This window comes from Triticum dicoccoides, chromosome 2A, assembly GCF_002162155.2.
Source record: "Triticum dicoccoides isolate Atlit2015 ecotype Zavitan chromosome 2A, WEW_v2.0, whole genome shotgun sequence".
NCBI classification, from domain to species: domain Eukaryota; kingdom Viridiplantae; phylum Streptophyta; class Magnoliopsida; order Poales; family Poaceae; genus Triticum; species Triticum dicoccoides.
The window spans coordinates 785,299,701-785,324,180 of record NC_041382.1 but is presented as its reverse complement, the minus strand read 5'-3'; the positions used below and the strand labels follow the sequence as shown (position 1 = coordinate 785,324,180).

General features: G+C 43.6%; 1 protein-coding gene across 1 annotated transcript; it reads left to right on the top strand.

The window, feature by feature from the left end:
- The first annotated feature begins 10,704 nt into the window (after positions 1–10,704).
- Positions 10,705–22,096, top strand: LOC119357314. Its single transcript, XM_037624311.1, has 5 exons — positions 10,705–10,822; positions 10,969–11,061; positions 13,559–13,667; positions 18,636–21,598; positions 21,711–22,096. Exons 3-4 carry the CDS (start codon positions 13,614–13,616, stop codon positions 21,576–21,578), a joined length of 2,997 nt encoding a protein of 998 aa, XP_037480208.1. The 5' UTR covers positions 10,705–10,822; positions 10,969–11,061; positions 13,559–13,613; the 3' UTR covers positions 21,579–21,598; positions 21,711–22,096.
- Positions 22,097–24,480: the final 2,384 nt, after the last annotated feature.

The window sequence follows — 24,480 nt, the reverse complement described above, 5'->3', positions numbered from 1 at the left end:
TCAGCAGCAGGCATGCGCATGCGCATGTTAATTAGGCAGCCATTTTGCAGGGTGTGATCAGGACTGCAGGAGACAGCGTAGGGCCGGTCCTAGGCAACTGTTTTGCAGGCTGAGCCACTGTATACACGCGAAAGAGACCATCTGTTCCGTCCCATCACTGGAAACCATTGGCTCGCCTGCATGTGAAGCTTTATTCTCGTGAATGAGACCGCTGGAGAGAGAGGGCGCTTTTCTCTTTCTCAGAGAGGTGCTATGAGAGAGAAGTGAGAGAGGCATTGTGTGTAAGAGAAAAAAGAGCAGAGAGAGGCGTTGTGTGCAAGAGAGAGAAAGGAAAAAGGAGCAGAATAGTTTAAAGTAGCCTGTAGTCAACAGTGTTGTTGTTTTATATTCTACCAAAAAGAAATAGGAGAGAGATGAGGATGCTGCAGCCACATTTGTCGGGAACAGTAGTGCCACGGACACTGTTTTTACAATTAGAATAGGGGGATTGAGGCCAGGAAAGGCAGGTCTAGACTAGGCCCAGGTTTGTTTGTTTTTTATCCCTGTTCTGTGCTTGATGAGCTGCTAATAGAATCATTTGCTACAGTAAGACGCACACATCTCGAAGCACCATATTTTAAATGAATGGTACAGATAAGAGGGTGCCTGGACACCCGGAATCTAAAAATCCACTCTCCTTTTCAATGTTCTTCTTCCGACACGACATTTTGTCGGCACACCAACGAGGATCCGCCTAAGTAAACAAAATAAATCTTAGGAAGGAATCTAAGTTGAGGGCTCGTCTGAAAGTGTATCGTCATTTATGAAGTGACTTTGATACTCTCTGATCTATGAAATTGTGCATACAACTTCCCATGCTATGGACTATATAGACTTGTGATGAAATCATCTGTAAGTATAACATACAATTAGGATTAATTCAACACAAGTGTTCTACTAACATCGTGTCCTTAAATATTGTCGACATTACCGCTATGTCCATGATAAAAAAAATAGAACCATCAATCAACACTTAGCTAGTCCTAGGCTTACAATTATAATTATCGATTATTTAGGAATATAATAATCAGTACAAAATACGAAGCAGCGCATTCTTTTCGGCAAAGAAAATATATTTTCAAACAGATGGTGTATATACTTGCTAATTAAACTGCCGGCCGGTCGGTCGCCGTGTCTCTGCACCAACCATCCATGCGTAAAGGCACGGCCTTCTTCTCCGGCGCGTGCTTGGCCTTGACTCTAACGTACCGGCGCACCAGTCGGACCACCCTCCTGCCCACCACATGTCCAGGCAGCTGTTTCCTTGCACCAGCAACTGGTTCTTCAACTCCATGACCACGGAGAGCGGCCGTGGCGACGCTGATTTCTCCTTGGCTTCCGGTGGCAGTGCCGGGGTCCCTGTCGTCGTCGCCGTTGATCGGCTCATCTATCAGTTCCTGTAGCGAGAAATTACGCGAGTTATCCTGACCTTCCTCCTGCGGCTCCTGGAGGTGACACGCCATCCTTCCATCATCTCCGTCTAGCTCCGGCGATGTCTTGTGCTCAGACGGTGGCTTCAGCTGATGAGCATCTCGGTCGCAACCAGCAGTGACCAACCTTGCAGCGGCTGGTCTTCTTATTGTCCTCCTTGACATGGTAGCATCGAATCTCCGAGGCCGGTTTTCGTCGTGCGATGCGGTCGCCATTGTTGTCCCAGTGAACTTATTTGGAAGAAGAAGAAGAAGAAGAAGATCACATCCCTGCCTGGTACTTGGACTTGGGAGGAAAAGTTGTTCATATATATAATGCCAGGCCAGGGATATGAGGACCTAGGTACTTGATGCGTCTACGTGCACGTCTGCAAGGGAGCTATCTGAGCAATGTTAAGTAGGATAGAAGGCAGCTTATGCATGGTACACAAAAAGAGTATTGAACCAAGAATAAGCTTGTGGGTAGATACAGGAATGTACTAGGGATAACTTAGGGATAAAGCCCAAGGAATGCATGGAGGGAACTGATTGATTTGCTGTAGACGAACTCTTCTAATCCAATCCAAGAACCAGGACGATGTGACTGAACTCACCTACCGACACAGTCCACACCCACACGGTGTGGCGAGATGAACGAACCTGTTTGGAAGGATATAGCTCCATTTATCGCCGAATTAGACCAGCCTGGTGTTGTTGAAAGCTAGGAGTATGAAACAAGCATGTATTAGCCTTTGGCTTATCCAAGGATCTTGACTATTGCGGAGCCCGGTGAATTTCTGTAAACTTTATGGTTGATTTCGCTATGTTTGTGCAGGTATCCGAACCTAGAAGACCTGAACCTACTACTCCCTCCGTTCTGAATTACTTGTCGCAGGTATGGACGTATCTAGATGTATTTTAGTTCCAGATACATCTATTTCTGCGACGAGTAATTTGGAGAGTATTTAACCAAAAACTACCACATTTGCCGGAAACGTGATGGAAAACTACCACTCTACGTTTTTGTGCGAAAAACTACCAAATTTTTCCTAAACCGTGACAAAAAAACTACCAACTCGCGAAAACGCTCGCTTCGCCCGCGCTAACCCCGTTTCTGACCGGTTGGGCCCGCGAACAGTTGCCACGCGGGGTAACGGGCGGCCGGCGCGCGTTGACGACCGTTTACGGCACCTCCGCTGTCGGAACGGTGGCTGTCGGTCGGCCAATGGGTCAAGATCTGATCCTCTCCCCTCTCGCTGCACTCTCTCCGTCCTCTCCCTCTCTCTGAACTAGGTGGCGGCGGCGGCGACGACGATGGCGGCGGTGGTTCCGGAGGGGGGTGTCGGCGATATGGGTGGTGGCGGCGGCGACGCTGGCGGCGGTGGCACAAGTTTGGACGCTGCGGGCTCAGTCGACAATTGGTTGGGGAGCACCAGCTTCTCGACGCAGGCCGGCTCGCAGCAGCAGGAGGCACAGCTCGCCCAGTCATCGCCAATGGGTTGCAGGTATGGAAATATCATCTGCTAGGTTAGCTGCTTCAATCTGTCAATTTGGTTAGCTGCTCATGAATTGGTTAGCTGCTTCAATCTGGCATATTAGTAAGATGTGTTTGTTAGAGATTGTTGTGTAGTAAACTGTATTGCACTTGTAGCTCTGTCATTTTCAATTCAATTCATGAGCACCTATTTCTGCAGTTTTGCTGACAAGAAGTGGGAGATATGGTTTCATTTAGAAGGAAGAAACCCTGTGAAAAGGGGTATATATGAGTCAGATATATCTTTTGTTACTCTACAATCACTCATTGCTAGTGAAGGGTATGGGCAGAGTGATTACATGTACTATGTGAAGGAGGAGGAAATTGGATCTGAAAGAGTAAAGTATTTAGGTAATGAAGCTAGTGTTCATGAAATGTTGGAGTTTTTTAATCATGTTAATGTTGTGAACATAAAGGTTGTGAGAGATGTTGAACCTGGAATAAGCACACAGGCTATTCAGAATTACATGAACACTCAAGAGAGTTGCTGTGTGCAAAAGATTGTGGAGCAATCTGAGCTTCAGAATGAGATAGATGATAGAAAGGCTCAGCTTGAGAGGAGCAGGATTCAAAGAGAGGCAGATTTGAACCACTTTGAAGAAGACACTGAAGTGTCTGAATTTTGTTCTGATGATTTAGTTCATTCAGATGGGAGTGCTGAAACTGTTCAACAAATGGAAATAGAGTGTGCCTCTCAAGAGGAAACAGCATTGCAAAGTACTTCTATTGTGAAACATGTGAAGAACCCTGGACCAACTAGCACATGTCACAATGAGGTAGAGAAAAAACGTTTTGAAGATTGGTTTCCTGAAGCAGATGAGTTTTGTTTTGCTGGTGATGCAGGCATAAGTGATGAGGAAGAAGAAGATGAAGTTGAACTACCATACATCATGAAGCCAAAGACAAAGAGTAGTAAGAAAAAGATGAAGGAAAGGGTATATTTTGACCCTTCAATTCCCAATTCACATTTACCGTTGTGCAAGAGCTTGTGTTTTGATTAGCATTAAGAGATTTTCATATAAGGACTTTGAGGTCTTTTCACTACCACAGGAACACTCCAACAAGAATTATTGTTTTGTGTTCACAGAGAGAGCATGGATGTGAATTTTACATGTGTGCCTCCAGGATAGCTCATGAAAAAACATTTTGCATTAAGAAGTGTAACATGGAGCACACTTGTCCACCATCAGCAGAGAACACAAAGGTTACTACTAAGTGGCTTTCCAAAGCAGTTGAGCCTTCTCTTAGAGCAGATCCTAGCGCACCTGTGGATTCACTAATTAAAAATAGCAAAGTCAAGTTTTCAGTTGATGTATCAAAGAGTGTGGCCTATAGGGCAAGGAGGAAGGCTATTAAGGTTGTACAAGGTGACCAGAAGGAGTAGTACTATAGACTGAGGGACTACCTACAAGCAGTTCTTGACACAAACCCTGGTAGCAGGTGTGTAGTTACAACATTTGAGGACCCAGAAAACCCTGCCCCAACTCCTAGATTTAAGTACATGTTCTACTGCTTGCATGCATCAAAGCAAGGATTTCTTAATGATTGCAGGCCCTTTATAGGTAAATATATAACTGCATTTTGTTCAAAATATCTTGTTGTAATTTTTTGGTAGCTAATTTGGGTATGGATGCAGGGCTTGATGGTTGCTTCATCAAGCTAACCACTGGACAGCAAATTCTTGCAGCCACAGGAAGAGATGGCAACAACAACATCTACCCCATAGCCTTTGGTGTGGTTGATAAGGAAGATTCAGAAAGTTGGACATGGTTCTTAACCCAACTAAGATGTTGCATTGGAAGTGGAAGCAAATTTGGAACCTACAACATTATTTCTGACAGGCAAAAGGTATGCAACCTATCTTAGTCAGTAGTTCAGATAAATATAGTTATTACTGGCTTTATTTATTTTTGTTCATGACCATGGTTACTAATTTATAATCAGGGTCTTCTTAAGGCTATAAATGAGGTGTTCCCTGATTCCCCTCAGAGATACTGCCTCAGGCACATCTATGCAAATTTCCAGTGAATATGATGAGGAGGAGTCATCTGACGAATCTGACGACGAGGTGGATGAGGTCGTCGTCCTCTCCGACGACGAGCCTGAAGTGCAGCTGCTGGCTCCCGTCCTTGACGCCGTGGAGGGGGACAGGAACCTCCCAATCCACGTGGATGCGCTGCCGGAGGTCGATCTCCCAGAAGGCGTCGTGGTGAAGCAAGAACAAGATGGCGGCGAGGAAGATGTGGTGGAGCCGGCGCCGGGCAAGAAGAAGAGGGCGGCCGTGACTACAGTGCGCCGCTCCCAGCGCCTGAAGATGCTGAACAAGGAGGAGTGAAGTGCTGCCTTCAGTTAGTTCAGTGCAAAAAAATTCAGTTTCGTCAGTCCTGAACTTTCGTAAGTTCAGTAAGTTCCTAGGTTCAGTTTCGTCAGCACTATCTACTTGCTATCTATGTCAGGCACTATCTACTACTAGTTGCTATCTATGTCAGACTATGAATGGTAGTACTATCTATCTATGTCAGATTATCTATATATGTTAGTTGCTACTTCCTACATATGTTAAGTTATTTGTGAGACTATCTAAGCTACTTGCTATATATGTTACTTGCTGCTTTCTACTTCCAACTATGTCACTACTGTCAGTTATCCACACATGATATATGCAGAGTAAAACAGACTCATCATAGATAAAACATTCTTACTTAATTAACTTAGCATGAGTACTCACTTAGCATAGTAGGTCTTAACATAAAAGTCATTACATCATAGATAAAACCAACTAGTTCTTAAACCATAATAGTACCTCCCTCCCTCATACCATTCTGAAAGCACATAAAACTTTCCCAAAATATACACCTAACATGCATGACATTCCAAGGCCAGCTATATATATAGGCCTACTAATTACTTAACCCACACACCAAGCACTTCACTCATTCATAATTGCCTTGATCCTCTTCAGCTTATCTTTGCTGGCATGCCCAGCATTGACCATATCAGCAATCAGATACTCCAGCTTCTTCTTCTCTTTCTTAAGTAGGTCCCTGTCCCCTCCACTTCCTTCATGGCCTTCCTCATGTTCTGAATGATATCTGCTTGGCTTTAAAGAATGCACCTTTGCTCCTTGGCAAGCTTCATATTTTCCATACTTATCTTAATCTTTGCTTGATCCTCAAGTTGTTTCTTCTTTGCATTTAGATCATTGATTGCCTGACTGGTATAGTCCATGTGATGAGACATCTTGCCATCTTGATAGTCAAAAAGCTTGGATACATCTTCAACCAACTGGCTATAGTTGTTTGACAGGAAATCAATTTCCTTCTGTAGCTTGGCCACCTCTTTCTCATGGGCTTGTTTCTCCTTCACCCTCCCCAAGTTCTGCTCATGGTACATGTCCCAAATCCTTGTTAGGCACCTTTGTAGAATCTCTGGCCAAGGACCGTCCACCCACTCCACAACCCCACAATTCACACCTACATCCTACAGAAGCAATTATTTATAATTAAGCACAAATCACTTAGTAACAAACTAAGTACAGATAACCAAAGTTCACACCTACATCAATATGCTCTGTGAATTATGCAAACATAATTCTTTCATAGTAAGCACACAACACCTGACTTGGCATCAGAGATAAATTCAGTTAATAGCTATATTAAGCAGTAAATATAAATTCATTTAAATCTGTTTTTTTAGTTAACAGCTATATTCAGTAAACACCTAACTAATACATTCAGTTCACAGTACACTAAAGATCTCTGCATGTAGGTGTTCTCAGGTTCAGTCATGTATTGAATTCAGTTAACTAAAGATCTACTTTCACATATAGCTTCCATATGTATGGCACTTTCAAGTTTCAGTTCTAAACTACAACACACATCTCTGCACATCACACATCTCTGCACCACATGCTGCACCACACATCTCCAGCAGCAAAACACATCACACATCTCCACCAGCAAAACAAGTTAGCGTTCAAGATTTAATACCTGCTGCACAGGACAACCTAGGAATCGCCTCCCAGTCAAAGCACCTTCAAAAGCCACCATCTTCTTCGGCCTCTGATGATGCATCATGCACGTCGGCTCAGATTCAGTGTAAGAACCACAGAAAAATGGTTCCACCACAATGTCAGGGGTTTCCTGCAAAAGAAACTTCGAATCAAACCAAAAGCAACTTGGAATCTCCAACTTGGATGAACTAACCCTAACCCTAACTCTGTTCCACCATTATGCACTTACAAAGAGCTGAGGATCCATTGAAACCATGTTGATGTCCTCGTCCGAGCTCTCCTCGTCATTCCAGGATGGCATCCTCAACTTCTACCGGCAGCAATGGCCGTGGCGGCGACAGCGATAGGCTAACCTAACTCACAGCACCAGGGAGAGGGGAGAGGATGAGGATGAGTGAGAGCGAGCGAGGAGGAAGAGAATGAGCGAGTGGCTGAGCTCGCTCGCTCTCACTTATCACCCGACCGACAGCCGCCGTTCCGACAGCGGAAGCGCCGTTAACGGCCGTCAACGCGCGCCGCCCGCCCGTTAGCCCGCGTGGCAACTGTTCGCGGGCCCAACCGGTCAGAAACGGGGTTAGCGCGGGCGAAGCGAGCGTTTTCGCAAGTTGGTAGTTTTTTGTCACGGTTTAGGAAAAATTTGGTAGTTTTTCGCACAAAAACGTAGAGTGGTTGTTTTCCGTCACGTTTCCGGCAAATGTGGTAGTTTTTGGTTAAATACTCTAATTTGGAACGGAGGGAGTAGATGACAAGCAACGCATGCAGAAAATAACATTGAAGTGTGGGCATTCTTTAAGGGCCTCTTTAGTTCAAAAGATTTTGTAGAATTCCAACCCATATGATATTTTCTTCTTCTTTTGGAGTCCTTTTGGTTCGAAGGAATGAACCCTCCAGAATAACGATGGATCAGCCTACATTACAATCTGATGCGATTCCTAGCAAGAAGTTAGACCTCTCGTAGAAGCCGGACCTCCATGATCTTCCTCAGATCCAATTGATGAACCAAAGGCTTTGGCAGAGTCAAGCTTCAAGACCGAGGTGGGAGCAGTTCTGTTGTCAGCATTGCACCAGCTCCATAAACAAAAAGATCGGATATGCTGCGGCCGGTGATGAAGCCGAATTGATCGACGTCGACGAGCATGCTGATTTGTTGCTGCGGCCTGGAGGCGAGCCCACGAGCAGAGGATCTTTACATCACAGTTAATAGGGAGATTGGATGGAATACAACAGGGGATGTGGATTCCATCTCGCTTGGGGAGAAGGACCACAAATGTTTCTTCTCTATTGATCAATGAAAAGCACCGCCCCCTCTGCCTTTTCATCAAACAAAGTTTACCTTAGCTTATCAAACAGAGGTTTATTTTTATATAAAAACATTGCATAAAACAAAATGATCAAATAGACAGTTTTTGGACAGTTTTTGCTCCCACCTTGCAAGTTTTTGCATGACGACATTCCATTTCACGAGTTGATGGACTAACACCATCTGGGCCATGAAAGTTTGTGCACCGACAGTGCTATTAGCTCTATTTTTTTCACTGAAGAAAATGATCAAAGGTAAACGACCTGATGGCGAAGTGTGGTTTTTGTTCCTAAGCTTATTTTTGGTGTTTCCGGTGTGATGGAGACAGCATACCGTATGAGTGTGGTTTGGGTTGGTTTGTGATTGTACGTTGCTGCGGGATTTTAAAAACTAATTTTGAATACATTCTATATGCATGAAATGATCTAAGTCGAAAACTATTATTATTCTATGTGAACAAAGAATATGCATATACGTTGGACTATTGGAGATGGAATAATTAAATTGGGTTATGCATGTGCTACAAAATAGTTCTAGTGGATGATGACATGGCACATTTGGTGATGTGAAGGGCTGCATGTTAAGAGAATTAGACTTAGTGGGGATCAACTATTTATGTATTATAGATTAGGGGTGATGTGCCTGTGGGTGATCTGGGTCTAGCACGGTCACACAGCCTCATTGGTGTTATGAGAGTGTTGTTTGTCCAAGACTATGTATGAAACAATGTTAATTTGCGTGCAATTGATTCAACAGCTAGCACGCATATGTGTGCTGCCTGGAAATGTATTATGACTTACTCATAATTTTCTTTCAATTGCTTTATCCTATGGTATCCCTGGAGAAGAAATTGTTAGGTATCACGTCATAATGAACCTAACTTTATATAGAAGGTAGAATGAGAAAAGAAATGATATGCTTTGTACTACTCAAGGGGTCATAGGGGTAAGGTGTGAGTCCGTGTGTTCATATGGGTTTATGGAACTGAGCATATGTGTACGAATACACATATGTAATATGTGGACAACACTCGCTGCTCACAGTGAGCGTTGCATCGATATTAGTATATGCAGTATATGGCAATAGAAAACTACCTATGTAAACCTAGACACGATCACTCCATGACATGTCTATGGGAGTTGTTGAGTATCACTGTACACTACCATGCTGCTTATGTTATGATTATAACCCTAGCTTGATTATGCCGGCAAAAACCAAGCTCATGTCACCATACATACATACATACATATATTCCGAGGCCCGACTAGAGCACACAAAAAAATGTGTGACTCCTTTAGCTTCCTCTGCCACCTCTATCTGCAGCTCGTTTCTTCTGAGCATTGTTTGTGATCCAAATCCTCTGCATGAAGCAATGAAGAATGGATATATACTACGCGCGGTCGTACTTTCTTTCATCCAAATCCTCAGCATGAAGCTCTGCCTTTGCATGCATTATAGAAGGTGGCCAATACAAACAAGGAAAAAGAAGAACCTGATAGATACAGAGAGCAAAAGAGAAAAATAGGGAAAACAAACAATGACCAGTCCATAGTCCTCCATTCCCCCCTCCAAGAGGCCAGCTGGAAATGCAATCATTCTTCAAAGAACATTTCCAGCACCATTTTTCAAGGCTCCTGAGTCCCCTTACCTCCAGCGTAGCAGGGAAGCGCGTCTGCTCCAACCGATCGAGTACGTACGTACGCACCACATGCCACGCTATTGTGCATGCGCATGGCGCGACTAGGACTTTGGTTACCATATGGTCTTCGTGCGAGCCCCACAAGCGGTGCGAAGGGTACGGAAGAGAAGATGCTCCTGCGAGTAGCACTACTGGGATTGCGTTATACGCCTAGTGCCAAGGACACTCGGCAAAGGGCCAAAACCACCCGGCATATACCTCCCAGGCATACATATATCCCTCTGTTCCACAACGCAGTGCATATTTTATTTTTAAAAGTCAAACATGTCTACTTTTGACAAATATTATAGAGAAAATCCAAAACTAGTACCGTTAGATTCATGAAGAAGTGTACTTTTATATTTTATTTACTTAGTATCCATAGATATTAATAGTTTATTATGTAAACTTGATCAAACGTATACATGTTTGACTTTTGAACAAACAAATATGCACTACGTTTTGGAATGAATGGAGTTGTAATTAGTACTCATGCATGATTTGTATCGTGGGAATCAAATGGAATCCGATCCAAAGTCTAGGGCCTGCCCCACCCTTGCTTTATTTCAAAGAGAAAGGAAAAGAAAGAAGAAAAGAGGCATGGCTACAATTCCATCTTTGCTCCAGCCTCAAGCAAGGAATGGACATTTCTCAAAAACAAAAAGCAAGGAATGGACCACCTCATAAAGCAAAGCCAAAAAATATAGGCACTGCACTCACTACATACCATGCCATAGCTAGCTGGTTCACTGCTCCCAATATCCCTGGTGGTTCGTTCATTGCCCCTCTCCTCCTTCGTATCAACATTTTGCTCCTGGCGCAAGCAAGATTTGTGTGCCTGCAAATTAAGGTACTCTGCTATGGTGTATGATTAATTCTTCTGCTTTATACATCTGATGTTAGTTGCTTAGCGTTTGCTCATGCACAGACACAACTACTTACTAGAAACCACATATTAATTATCCTGCTATTTATTTATTGTATTTTTTCATCAAGATGGTGTAGCAGCTAGCAAATTGATTCATCTGGATCGGAGGTGCAGATCCATGGGTTAGATTTTTGGAGCTTCTTGTCTTGATGCCACGACAGGTACCTACACATGCTTGCTCTTGTTACAATCTAGACTAGAACTATTCTTGTTCAAAATACTAATTAACATCCATGTCAAAGATGTAAAAAGTGTTGGAACAGTCCGAGGAAGAAAAAGAATCACACACACACATAGGGGCTTGGCACCGCACACAACTTGTGCCACTTTTCTGTATTTCTTCTCACTTTACGCACACAGCTGATTACAACCTTTAGAGATATAACAACCTTTGACACGGCCATACGATTCAGCCGTTGTCACACTTATCCGCCGCATCTGAGACCCTGACGCGTACGTGCATGTTACTACAATGACGGGTTCGATCCAGCTCAAGAGGTGCTACTCACGGCGAGTGGTACGGATGTGTCGCTGGCAGGTGCTACGCACAACGACTCATGCGTAGACGACGCCGGATCATGCCTGCTGCTGGCAGGTGCTATGCGTCATGGCCCCTATATATAGTTAATCTGATCCACATTTGAAGTTTTGAAGATATGCAATAGCGAATAAGACCACTCCAAATTGAGGATGCGATTATCTACCACTTCTCATAGCAACACGCTTCAGGCTGCAAGTGGGACGATCCACGGGCTGCCCACATAACGCCGCATTGTCCACATAATTTAAGTGGGATTATGTGGGTAACCCATTTAGCGTTAGCTTTCTGTTCGCGGGTACCACTTACCCACATAATCAGGCATGCAAATTAGAAAGATAGCAGGACTTGTCCGCCGCGTTTGTTGAGCGATGCTGGTTAGTGTACGCCCGCCATGCAGCCTCGTTGCATGCCATCACTGCCATGTGTAGCCATGGCGCCCGCATGTGAAGCCATGTTCCATTGGACATGGAATTAGTGGCTGGCTCACCCGCACTCCAAGCTCCGTGAGACATATCCTGCCGTCCGCTGCGTCTTGTCGTCTGTTTTCTTAAGCATGTGAGCCGATGGCCATCGTCCTCCATCACGCGTGCCGCCGCTAGGCATAGTCCGAGTGCTGACGCGCTCTACCGTGGTACAGGCGTGCGCCACCCCTGGCCATGTCGCGTGTCTCGCGTGAGCTCTGCGTGCAGATGCCGCGAGCCAAGCAGCACGGGCCCTGACGGCCGTCGCACCTTCGTTGGCCTTGCCGCAACGTGCCGTGCCGCCGCAAGCTGCTGCAGTGCCACCACGCCGGCTGGCCAGGCTTCAAGCCCCACCACGGCATCGCGCTCCGCTGGCACCGCGTGTAGAGCTCGCAGCTCGCCGCCGCCGGCCATGGAGGAAGCGGACGGCTGCCGTTAAGCTTCCGCGCGGCCTGACCCTCTCTGCATCGTTCGAACAAGTATGAGGAGACGTTTTCGTTTAGCAACCACCAAACGAGAAAGATGATGTGGGTTCTATGTGGCGTCCGCGGGACAACCCACTTAATCCATTTCCAAATACGCTAGATACGCGGGTGTCCACGAACGCAAGATATGTGGGATTTTAAGTGGGCACCGTGGGCGGCCCACGTCCACTTGCAGCCTGAAACACGCTAGCTAGTCACTGCCACCTGTCTTGTCTTAATGGCTGCACCAACCACCATGGTGGCATGGTGCCAAGTGCTAATCAAAACACACAGCCACCATCTCCTTCCCCAGTGAGATGATTTCCCATGCATGCAGTTTAGTGTTGGTAATGCTAATAACAAAACAAAGTAGGTGCACACCTTTTCATATAGTATGTTCCCATGCTTGCTTTGGCAAAATTAAAGCCACTCCTTAGCAACAATGTAACAACACACCAACTCAAATTCGCTCAATACCATGCCCACCTGTGAGGTGGGATCACGCATATAGAGCACCTCTCTTACACTTTCGTCCTCATTTCTTGTAAAAGGGTTAACCCGGAGGTGCTACGTTTGGACCACAAGGGTATATATGCTGGTCAAACTCTTTCTAAGCTATCCATGTACTCAAAGTAGCACTAAACCACCACACAACACATCTCAGCCTCCACTAACGGGCGGGGTGCTACAACAACAACAATTACTACTACTACTACTACTACTACTACTACTACTACTACTACTACTACTACTACTATATGTGATCTCAGCTCTTCTACTATGTACTCCCTCCGGTCCTTTTTACTCTGCATAGTAGGTTTGTCTGAAGTCAATCTCATCTAACTTTGACCAAGTTTATACAAAAAATTATTAACATTAACATAACAACACATTTATTATTAAATTCATCTCGGAATATATTTTCATATTATATTTATTAGATGTTATAGATGTTAATATTTTCTAATATAAATTTGGTCAAACTTAACAAACTTTGACTTCAGACAAAGCTAATGTGCGGAGTAAAAAGGACCGGAGGGAGTATATGTCTAGTGTTTATTGCTCACATTGGCCTGATTTTAATTTAGTTTCTACAGCAACAAACAAGCATATTATGCATCGACTGACAATATTCGTTTTGTTTATGGACAAACATACCAACACCTATGCTCCTCTTTTAACTATCAATCAGGAGCTAGCTGGAGCTTTCCTGTCTTTACCAGGCCTTCACTGAAATTTTAGTCATCATGCCGCGACAGCGACTGCGACTGCGACGGCTACCTGGACCGGGACCGGAAGTGGTATTTTTCTACCGATACATGCATGCAATTCTCAATCTAAAGTGGCAATACTAATTTAATTCTTGTGGTAGTATACATCTAGACATGGCACTTGTTCATAGTATAACAATTAAGCATGTCTGGGATGGTTGTATTAATTTGTTCTTGAATATACTAAATGATATGTTCAAGGTTTACATGTTCATTAGCTCGCTCCAAGGATGAAGCTAGCAACGGTGGCATAGATCAAACACACACATACAATGAGTGAACACACACACATCCACGCACACACCAAATACAGTACCTATATCAGGCCTTTTATAGATTCCAATAAGGACTACATACGGAGCAAAATGAGTGAATATATACTCTAAAATATATCTATATACTTAGTACATAGTCCATATTGAAATCTCTAGAAGGGCTTATATTTAGAAACGGATGGAGTATCTCATTGAACAAACCTTAGCTAGCTAGATTCTACCCCAGCAGCTAACAACCAAACAGCAACAGGTATGCTCTAGCTATGATCTATCTCGTCCTAGCTCCCTCGTCTCCTCCACCATCACCTTCCTAGTGACGAAATCATAGCGGTCATGGCGTATGCATCAGTTTTGTTGGATTAACGCACAAGTCTTCATCTTCGAGGCCGGCCCTGGATACACAGCAGCTACCGCATAAGTAGATAGCCTAAAGGAGGAGGAAACATGGTGAAAACGAGCAATGTTTGTAGCCTTATCGGCTAATTCAAGACCTTAAGTATGACGTGACGGTTAGTGTCCGGTCTCTTAAATGGTTTTTGTCCTTGGTACACATATAAGCATTAGCCCCCATTATCGATTTACGGGTACATTCGTTGTATGATAGAAACCAGTAGTTCTGGTTGGTTTGAACTTAATTTGCAGGCTGTCCACCTAATTTTTTTCCCTTGAAAAGAACATCTATAAATACACATCAAATGTTACAGAAATCATGTAAGAAAAAGAAATATCATGGCCACATGAGTACTCATAGTGGACAGTTCCGCCGCGGTCCTCATTTCCATTTGGTTGGATTCAAATTGGCAGCCTTTCTTGGCGATCAGCTGAACAGGATGCAGAGTATCATGAAACCTGCCCATTACGTTGCCGGTCAGGCCACATCATAGATGGTAGGCAAAAAGACTTTATACGGAAGTCTACCTCTTGCGCAGATCAAGCAAAAACATCTGCATTACCTATGTTGAGCATGAACCATAGCTAGAGGACAGACTTAGTAACATTGTAATAAAAGCACCAAATAAAGAGTTAGCATTGAGTTACTATCAACAGGGGCAAAACATTAGTACAAAGTAACAGCAGAGAATACATAATAAGACATTCGGGCTTTCTAAATGTGCAACCATAATCAAAGAAAGCACCCTTTCTTTGACACCATTTTTATCATTTTGTTCACATTAAGATCTTCCGTATGTGCGGTATTCTCATTCCAAAGAGACACTAGAGCTATGCCCCTATGAAACATAGCAACATGGTTTAATCTTCATCAATCAACATTATTGCATGATTAAAGAAAAAACCGCCCACGACACATATGGAAGTTGTAATGAACTAATGATAGCATGGGAAAACAAACTGGACCTTGTATCTATGATATGCAAGGTCGCCTTTTAGGAGTCGGTCGAGCTTTAACATCAACCGCCATGACAAGTTTTAGGAGTCGGTCGGGCTTTAACATCAACTGCCATGATATGTTTTATGAGTCGGTCAGGCTTTAACATCAACTGCCATGATAGGTGATTTACCATTACTATCCCAATGACATATGCAGTAGTCATTGAAAATCGTATAGAAGCCACCAAAAAAGCACTATCTAGATGAATTACAAAATATCATACTCTTTTTTAGAACGAAGACGCAAGAAACATCCGGCTTTAAATTAATAAAGCACACAAATAGTTTGAAACAGACCATACGAAATAGTACAACCAAGGCATTACAGGCACCATGGCTCCTAGGACGACATAAGATAGAAAGCAAAATAGCTAGCTGGTGTTAGCCTCCGGGCTCCGGCCAACGAACAAGGACTCCAAAAGATGATCAAAGGGGCGTCGTGTCGTGTCGAGCGACCATCTGAATGCTTTTGATCTGCCCCATAACATCCTGCATGATCTCAACGTTACGCTCCTTTCCCAAAGGTGGCCACACCTCAAGAAATAGGTGGCATTTGAATATCACATCAACGGGGTGGGAGGGGAATTTCTTCTCAATAGTAATTTTGATGCGGATAGTCCAAAGAGCCCATAGGAGCGCCCCTATGCTACGCCACACGATCCTAGCAAAAGCACCACGCTGTGTTTGCAGCACAGCGAGCAAGTCAGCACCCGAAGCCGGGTTCCAGTTCTGTCCGAACGCCTCCCGCATAGCACTCCAGGCAAAACGTGCTAGGTGCCACCGAAAGAACACATGGTTAGCACCCTCCGTCAATCCGAAAACAGTGCAGGACCCATTATATGGTCCGTTATGCTTTGCTATGTTTTCCGAGGATGGTAGACGGTTACGGAACATTTATCAAAGGAAGATTGTGATCTTGAGTGGGATCCCTGATTTCCATAGCCCCTAGCTATGTCAAATGTATCACCTTCGGTACGTTTGTTGGGGTTTTACGGAGAATTTCTCGGAGGCGGTCAAGATCCAGGAGACCACATCAGTCGCATCATTTAGTGCACGCGCCCCGATCAAATGCACCAAGTCATCCCAACATCGCCCTCAACAGGATTCAGATTTCTCTTGAAGCTGACGGCTGGCGGCGATGTACGCAACGTAGCGTCAACCATCAGCTCCATGTCCGTTGCGAGCTGGAAGAGCGGCCCGTGGTTCATCAAAAGGGGGGTAGGCCCCAACCAAGCGTCCAGCCAGAATCTCGTGGATTTTCCATTATTCACCTGGAAACGGGCCCCAACCGTAAACGCAGGTTTCACCGCTTGGATCCCATTCCAAAAAGGAGATCCTTTAGTTTTAGCATTAAAGATATTTCCGTCACTATACACAATTAAACTATAGCAAGAGCCATGGAACTATCTGCTACTCAACATAATTATCACTGTCGGTGTTGCATATAAAGAACTTTTGAGGACACTGCATTGCTAAGTTTCACAAAACATATTCCTAGAGCCAATTACAAACTATCTTAAAATCGACACCAAAGAGACCACCTAAAGCTAATTCAATAGCTACAGTTCATCAGCATTAACACAAAGACACTACTTGATGAGGTAGAATAGTTATTCTTCACTTTGGGTGAGGAGTAGTTATTCTTCACCCCTCTCTGTTTTAACATCAATGCACTATAATTTTACATTCCGTAAATTTTGTCTTATTTCATCTGTGAAAAGAGAACATAAGAAAATATAAAATCATCGTAAAAATATATTTTATGCTACGTAAAACTTCAAATGTAAAAAACATATGTAAAATATACATAAAACACAATTTTTTTTGGTCTCTTACGACCTATATTTTTGTTTTCTTATGTCAAATTTTACGTTTTTTAATCAATATGAATGTACCTATTTGTATTTCAAATATAATTTATTTATGAAACGATCGTAAGATTACCTCGGGTGAAGAATAACTTATTCTGCACCCTGGTTGATGAATAGTGTTACTATATATAAGCTTAATAGTATATGAGATGTATAATGTGAAAATTATAACATTGAAAGCTCCTTTCACGTACGAATTTGACGGTATGGTTTATGTAATTTTCATGTCATATATTATTGCTTTGACATACGCATATGGTCAAAGTTAGCCTTAAAGAATGAACTAGACCCTATGTTATATAGATGGATGGAGGGAGTAGCAAAATCTGGCAACCATGATCACATAGGATCCAGCTCACCAAAAGTAAGACAAACTCTCATAACTAAGTACTATAAAACTACCAGATAATGAAAGAGAGATTTTCTTATTTGACACTATCTTAAAATCTGATTCCTTATTTGACACTGAAAAAGTTTTTCTTCCCTATTTGACACCAGGCGTAAATTTTATTCCCTGTATGACACTCTAGTTCATTTTTAACTCCAACGGTGTTAAGTAGAGATGTAAAAGGACGTTACTACCCTTGATGCATTCTGCGACCCAATTTCTTACTATTAAAGACAAAGAAATATATGTTTCACCCAAAAAAAGACAAAGAAGTATATGAGATATGTGGTCAAGGTTAAATGGCCATCTGAGATCCGTATATTTGATGACTGGATTTTCTACACAGCTAAATAAATCATGTTACATAAATGCTATATCAAGATCATGTACATGCAACGAGTTGAGCCACGGACTAGGCAGCAACACACGCGGGGAGAGAAATGACCCGAGTCACGGAACTATTGAAACTGTATGGCGCCTCTAGCATTGCGGTTCCGCGTACGTGTGTTGTGTGTTACCTATAATCCATCAATGATCAAGCTGCCTGCTTTGGTTACATAGTTTTTTTGGAGAGTATGCCTAGGCGTACCATAGCCAACCAGCACCTCCGGCCAGGTCCGGGACGCCCGCGACGGTTGTCACCCACCAAGGGACAGCCTTGCGTCTGACCAGACCTGCCTCTCCACGGAAGAACCCAGGCGACACTAGCAGAAGAGCAATGCCGCTCGCCACGCCGCGCAGGATTGACCAGCCGCTCGCTGCTCGCCAAGACTCCATCTTGGCCGAGCCATCGAAGCGCCGCCACCAAGTGTCAAATAGAGAAGAAAGAAAATTCTAGTGTCAAATAAGGAAACATATTTTGAAGTAGTGTCAAATAAGGAATTCTCTCCTAATGAAAACACGTATGCCGCCACCAGTGCACAGCTTGGTGTGAGTGCCGTCCGTGCCTGCATTTTAATTAATTAGTCTTGATCCAAATAAAAAAAATGGTTGTACCTTTTACATTTAGTATGTTACTAGTCGAAAACTGCTAAAGTGAGCCACCTCAACTAATTACCATTAACTAATTATGCAGTGGATTGGTCCAGACACCGTCGAACAAGCGGTGCGACTGATAATCCCTTATCTGGAGGATACGAGCAATACTGCACACAAGGCCATATATTTTGATGGATGGCAAGGGCTGGCTGCTTCGGCGGTGCTTAGAGCCATAGCTGAACACCATCCACCATCTCTGGTGGAGAAATTCGACAAGATCATACACGTCGATTGCTCGAAGTGGAAAAGCCGAAGAGCACTCCAGAGATTGATCGCAGAAGAACTCAAGCTTCCTCAGCGGGTAATGGATATTTTTGACAAGCAAGATCAAGAAGATGATTTCAGAGGGGTAGACGAAAGCTCTAGAGCTGAGATACAAGACGCTGGGGCAGAGATCAATCGAGCCTTACGAGAACACATATGTTTAGTGTTCTTCCACAATGGAAGCGGCAACACAATTGACTTGAATGATTTTGGTATTCCCCAACCTCTAATGGATCAGTGGTTTGCATTTGGCAGTAAAGTATTGTGGACATTTCGAGGAAGGCTTCGGCTCAACCCAGGAATTAGTGAGAAGGTGGATAATTCACATCTTTTTCTTTATGAGGACTCGTTGATTAAACCTTGGAATTATTTGCTACAAAATGAGGCTAGAGAAATTTCCGGGTACATGGATAAGCTTGGAGAAGCAGTTGAAGAGTGTTGCTTGTATCTGCTATCATTAAATTCTCAAGGAGGCAACATCATGGACTATGACTGGGCCCCCCATGCTTCTAACTATTGGGTCTGCGATGGGATCATACAAGGAGGTCAGGGTGACGAAGCATGGGAGGTTGCAGCTACTCTGCATCAACACCTAAATATAGATGATTATTCATCTAATGCACTGCCCTATTTTGGTGCACAATTGAAGACGCCTCCAAAACGATGGATATTTGTCAAGGACAGGTCTGTTGTGCATCCAGAGTCAACATCATTTTTTCTCGGAGCAGCCGCAAGTGGATCTGATCCTCCATTATTACCCAATGGCATGTTTCATCAGTCGGACAAACTTCGTGTGCTCAAGTTATGCCACTGCAGCTTCAGTTTTTCTTCACCTCCTTTCCATTCTTGCCTCAACTTAAGATTCCTCGGATTAGATAGTTGCAAAGATCAACAAGCGGAAGAACCCAAGAAGCAAGATATGACAACAATGGATTTTTTTAAGAGCCTATGGGTGATAGACATATGCAATACAGATTGGGATCTGCCTTCATCACCAGAGAGAATAGAGCAGATGTCTGCAAACATCAGGGAAGTTCATATAAAGAACGGAAGGTTTTGGTACATCATTTTTGCATTGGGGCAACTGCAGAACCTTCGCAAGCTTCGAGTAATTGACCCTACTTGCTCTTGTGAGACGGGCGGAAAGGATGAATTCACAGTTTTGCCCAGCTTGTCAAGATCAACTAGCCTCAAGACTCTAGTTCTAGATGGTTGTGTTGGTTTGGAGCACGTTGAAGGACTCCCTCCATCACTTGAATCATTCAGCTTACATGCAAGACCAAGAAAGGATAATTACAAGGAAGCCAAAATAAGCCGCATCTCCATGGCTGGTTGTGCAAGATTGTCTGACTTCACACTGCGTGGATCACTTCCAAACCTTGAGGAGTTGGACCTCTCAAGCACAAGAGTCAAGACACTTGACCTCACAACTCAGGTGGTACAAGCCCCAAATCTCCAGCAAATAATTCTATTGGAATGTTTGCAACTCCGTGCAATTATATGGCCAGAAGAGGGTCTGCCAACACTGACAGTGCTGCACATTGATTCCTCGGCCAGTCCTGCTCAAACAAAACCACCTGAAGTTTATGTTACTATAATGGACATAGGGTTTTTCCAGTCCTTGGTATTACAAAGCAATGTTCGATTTTGTTGGAAGAGCAATAGGTACCATCTAAATCTCTGTGTCCCTTGTACCGTCAATGTTAAGGGACAAAGCTATATGAAGGACAAGATGGGCCCTTGTAATAGTGGGAAAATAATGGGTCCTCCTCAACCAAAATCATTAACCCCCAACACTTACAACACCTACATTGATGTCTCTATTGACAACATAATTATTGATCACGACTACAACAATGGAATGCAGTTTCAGCCGTTGGGATCCCATGTTGAGATTGGTGATGGAATTAGTTTCATCAGAACGGACAACAAAAGAGGAGTGAAGGCTATCATCTTTGTGATGAACAAGGCTGAGTCATTGCATGCACACGACAATTCCTGCATCACCACTACAATACCTGAACATATGATGTCCATAGGAAATGAGAAACTTACATGGCGACATCTGAAATCTTGTCATATGGTGAGATGCCCCAAGATGCATACAGCCTTTAGTATTATCAATGATTACTGCAACTTTGAAGAACTAGTGAACTTTTGGGCAGCTGATCTCCCGATGACCCATTGCATTTGGAGCAAAGAAAGGACGTGGTATCTTAGAGACCATATTTCCTTTGCAAAACTGCAGAGCATACACCTGTTCTCATGTCCGAGGCTCACATTTGTTCTCCCATTCTCCATGTTATACACCTTGGGAAGCTTGGAGACCCTCCACATCGTCTTCTGTGGTGATCTAAGGCAGGTGTTCCCTGTGGCGCCAGAGGTTCTGACAAGAATAGCTAACTACCATAAAGGTGTACTAGAATTCCCAAACCTGAAGCATATCTACTTGCATCAGCTCTTCAAGCTGCAACACATATGCAAAGCCAAGATGTTTGCTCCCAAGCTTGAGACCATCAGGGTCAGGGGATGCTGGGGTCTCAAGCGCCTCCCAGCCGTTGACCGAGACAGTCGTCCGATTGTGGACTGCGAGAAGGACTGGTGGGATAAGCTGGAGTGGGATGGGCCAGAGGCCGGCCACGACCCTTCCCTCTTCCAGCCGCGCCACTCGGCGTACTACAAGAAGCCCCTGCCTAGAGTCTCAGTTCTCCGGTGAGCTGACCAGACACTATTCAGGTACACACACATCAGAGACTTTTTGTGATTAAATACTCCATGTACCAAATTTCTTGTTTCATCCATTCTGCTTCCTTTAATCAACTGTATTATCATTACCTGTGTTGTGTAGGCTCGGTTATTGCAGAACGACGACGGCATCTTGCTGTTGTCGGCTGCTGTCGTTGCCGCAACGGTTCAGGTGTTTTCTTGCCAAGATTGTGTTGTTTTCCCAAGAATAAATTGGTGCTGGTTTGACGCTGCGTGTGTGCACCTGATTAATTATTTTCCCGTGAAGAATGATACTTTGTATCATCTGTGTGTGGCTTGATTTGGTCTGCTGTAATGAGTGTGCCTGTAATGATAATGAAGGTTTGATGTGCCCGTCCCGTGGGTGTGTTGTGTCTACCACGTAAGGCCACACAAGCCCGGCCATTTGGTGTGAGTGTGACCAGAGTGCTGCTTGCTTGCCAAAGACAGTGAAACAACGTAGTTAATTTATGTGTGGTTGATTCAGCATGCAGCATGCGTTTTGTTTGATGTAATCAATCAAGAATTGATTTATCGCGCTACGATTGTCTCTCTGAATCCACGAGATTTACCCCGCTCCGATCGCCATTATATACGAGAAGGGTAGTAAAGGCCGCGATAGATGCAGAGTTCGACTCAAATTCAGTGGTTGTTTGGTTCTAATTTATTTCTTTGATATATTTATTTCTCCAGTCCTTTGTTGCACTAGAGTATTGGCTAGTAGAGTTGGTTTTCATGGGTGCGTGCTATCCTTGCCAACCTGGTTCAAGTCTTGTGTTTGGCAATTTATTTTTTGATGCGCCATGCGTCGCAATGACTTTCTTTTAGAGAAATCGTGATTGATGAAGCATTATCCCCAAGGAGGATTGGAAAATAATCAAGATGGGGAGGAAACGATTGGTCCATGAGTTAATTTGTGGTTTGTGACATTGTTTTTTCTTTAATAGTAGCAATGCATTGAGAATTTGTTTTGAGAGTATGCCAAAGGCGTACCTTACTTTCATAGAAGGGGGAAATAGCAGTTTTAAGAACCTGCAAGTGGATGCGAACATCACCACAGGTACAGAGGCCGATTAATTCTCATTAATTCGGTTCTCACGAGTATGCCTATGTTTCTCTTGTTTTTTTTTGAGGTTCCAGTTGGAGTTAGAAAAAGGCTGGATTTCTATTGATCCCGATTCTTCTTGCAGAGTGATGAACTAAAAAGGAAATATAGACTCGCCAAATGGGATATTATTTGTCAACCAAAAGACCATGGGGGTCTTGGCATTGAAAATCTTGAAGTCAAGAACAAATGTCTTCTCAACAAGTGGCTGTATAAGTTATCTGTAGAGACTGAGGCCACATGGGCGCAGATTCTCCGTAGTAAGTATCTTCACTCCAAAACTTTGTCTCAGGTGAAAGCGAGACCGACGGACTCGCCTTTTTGGAAAGGGCTCATGAGAGTCAAATTAGCCTTTATCAATAGAACAAAGTTTATAATCGGAAATGGCACCAACACGCGATTCTGGGAGGATACTTGGCTAGGAGAGACACTCCTCGCGCTTCAATACCCGTCTCTTTATAGCATTGTCCAACGACGCAATGCTTTCGTTGCAACGGTACTTCAGTCCACCCCCCTTAATATTCAATTCAGGAGGACCCTAGCCGGTAATTGTTGGGAAGCGTGGCTCCATTTAGTGAGTAGACTGATTGAGGTTCAGCTGTCTTAACAGCCCGATCAGTTGCGCTGGAAGCTTACTAGGACTGGGGAGTTTACAGTTAAATCAATGTATCTCGATGTTATCAATTCTAGCTCCATTCCTAGTTCCAAATATGTTTCGAGAGTCAAAGTTCCTTTGAAAATTAAAGTGTTTATGTGGTTTGTACATAAACAAGTCATCTTAACTAAGGACAATCTGGCAAAACGTAACTGGACAGGACCTACTAGGTGTAGTTTTTGTGATCGGGATGAAACTATCAAACACCTTTTTCTTGATTGGCCGTTGGCCAAGGTTCTTTGGCGGACGGTCCACATAGCTTTTAACATTACTCCTCCGAATTCCGTCAGCATGTTATTTGGAACGTGGCTTAACGGGATAGAGTCTGAAACAGCGAGACACATTCGCGTAGGAGTACGTGCTTGAAGGAAATATGCCCTAGAGGCAATAATAAAGTTATTATTTATTTTCTTATATCATGATAAAGGTTTATTATTCATGCTAGAATTGTATTAACCGGAAACATAATACATGTGTGAATACATAGACAAACAGAGTGTCACTAGTATGCCTCTACTTGACTAGCTCGTTAATCAAAGATGGTTATGCATGTTTCCTAACCATGGACAAAGAGTTGTCATTTGATTAACGGGATCACATCATTAGTTGAATGATCTGATTGACATGACCCATTCCATTAGCTTAGCACACGATCGTTTAGTATGTTGCTATTCTTTCTTCATGACTTATACATGTTCCTATGACTATGAGATTATGTAACTCCCGTGTGCCGGAGGAACACTTTGTGTGCTACCAAACGTCACAACGTAACTGGGTGATTATAAAGGTGCTCTACAGGTGTCTCCAAAGGTACATGTTGGGTTGACGTATTTCGAGATTAGGATTTGTCACTCCGATCGTCGGAGAGGTATCTCTGGGCCCTCTCGGTAATGCACATCACTTAAGCCTTGCAAGCAATGCAACTAATGAGTTAGTTGCGAGATGATGTATTACGGAACGAGTAAAGAGACTTGCCGATAAAGAGATTGAACTAGGTATTGGATACCGACGATCGAATCTCGGGCAAGTAACATACCGATGACAAAGGGAACAACGTATGTCGTTATGCGGTCTGACCGATAAAGATCTTCGTAGAATATGTAGGAGCCAATA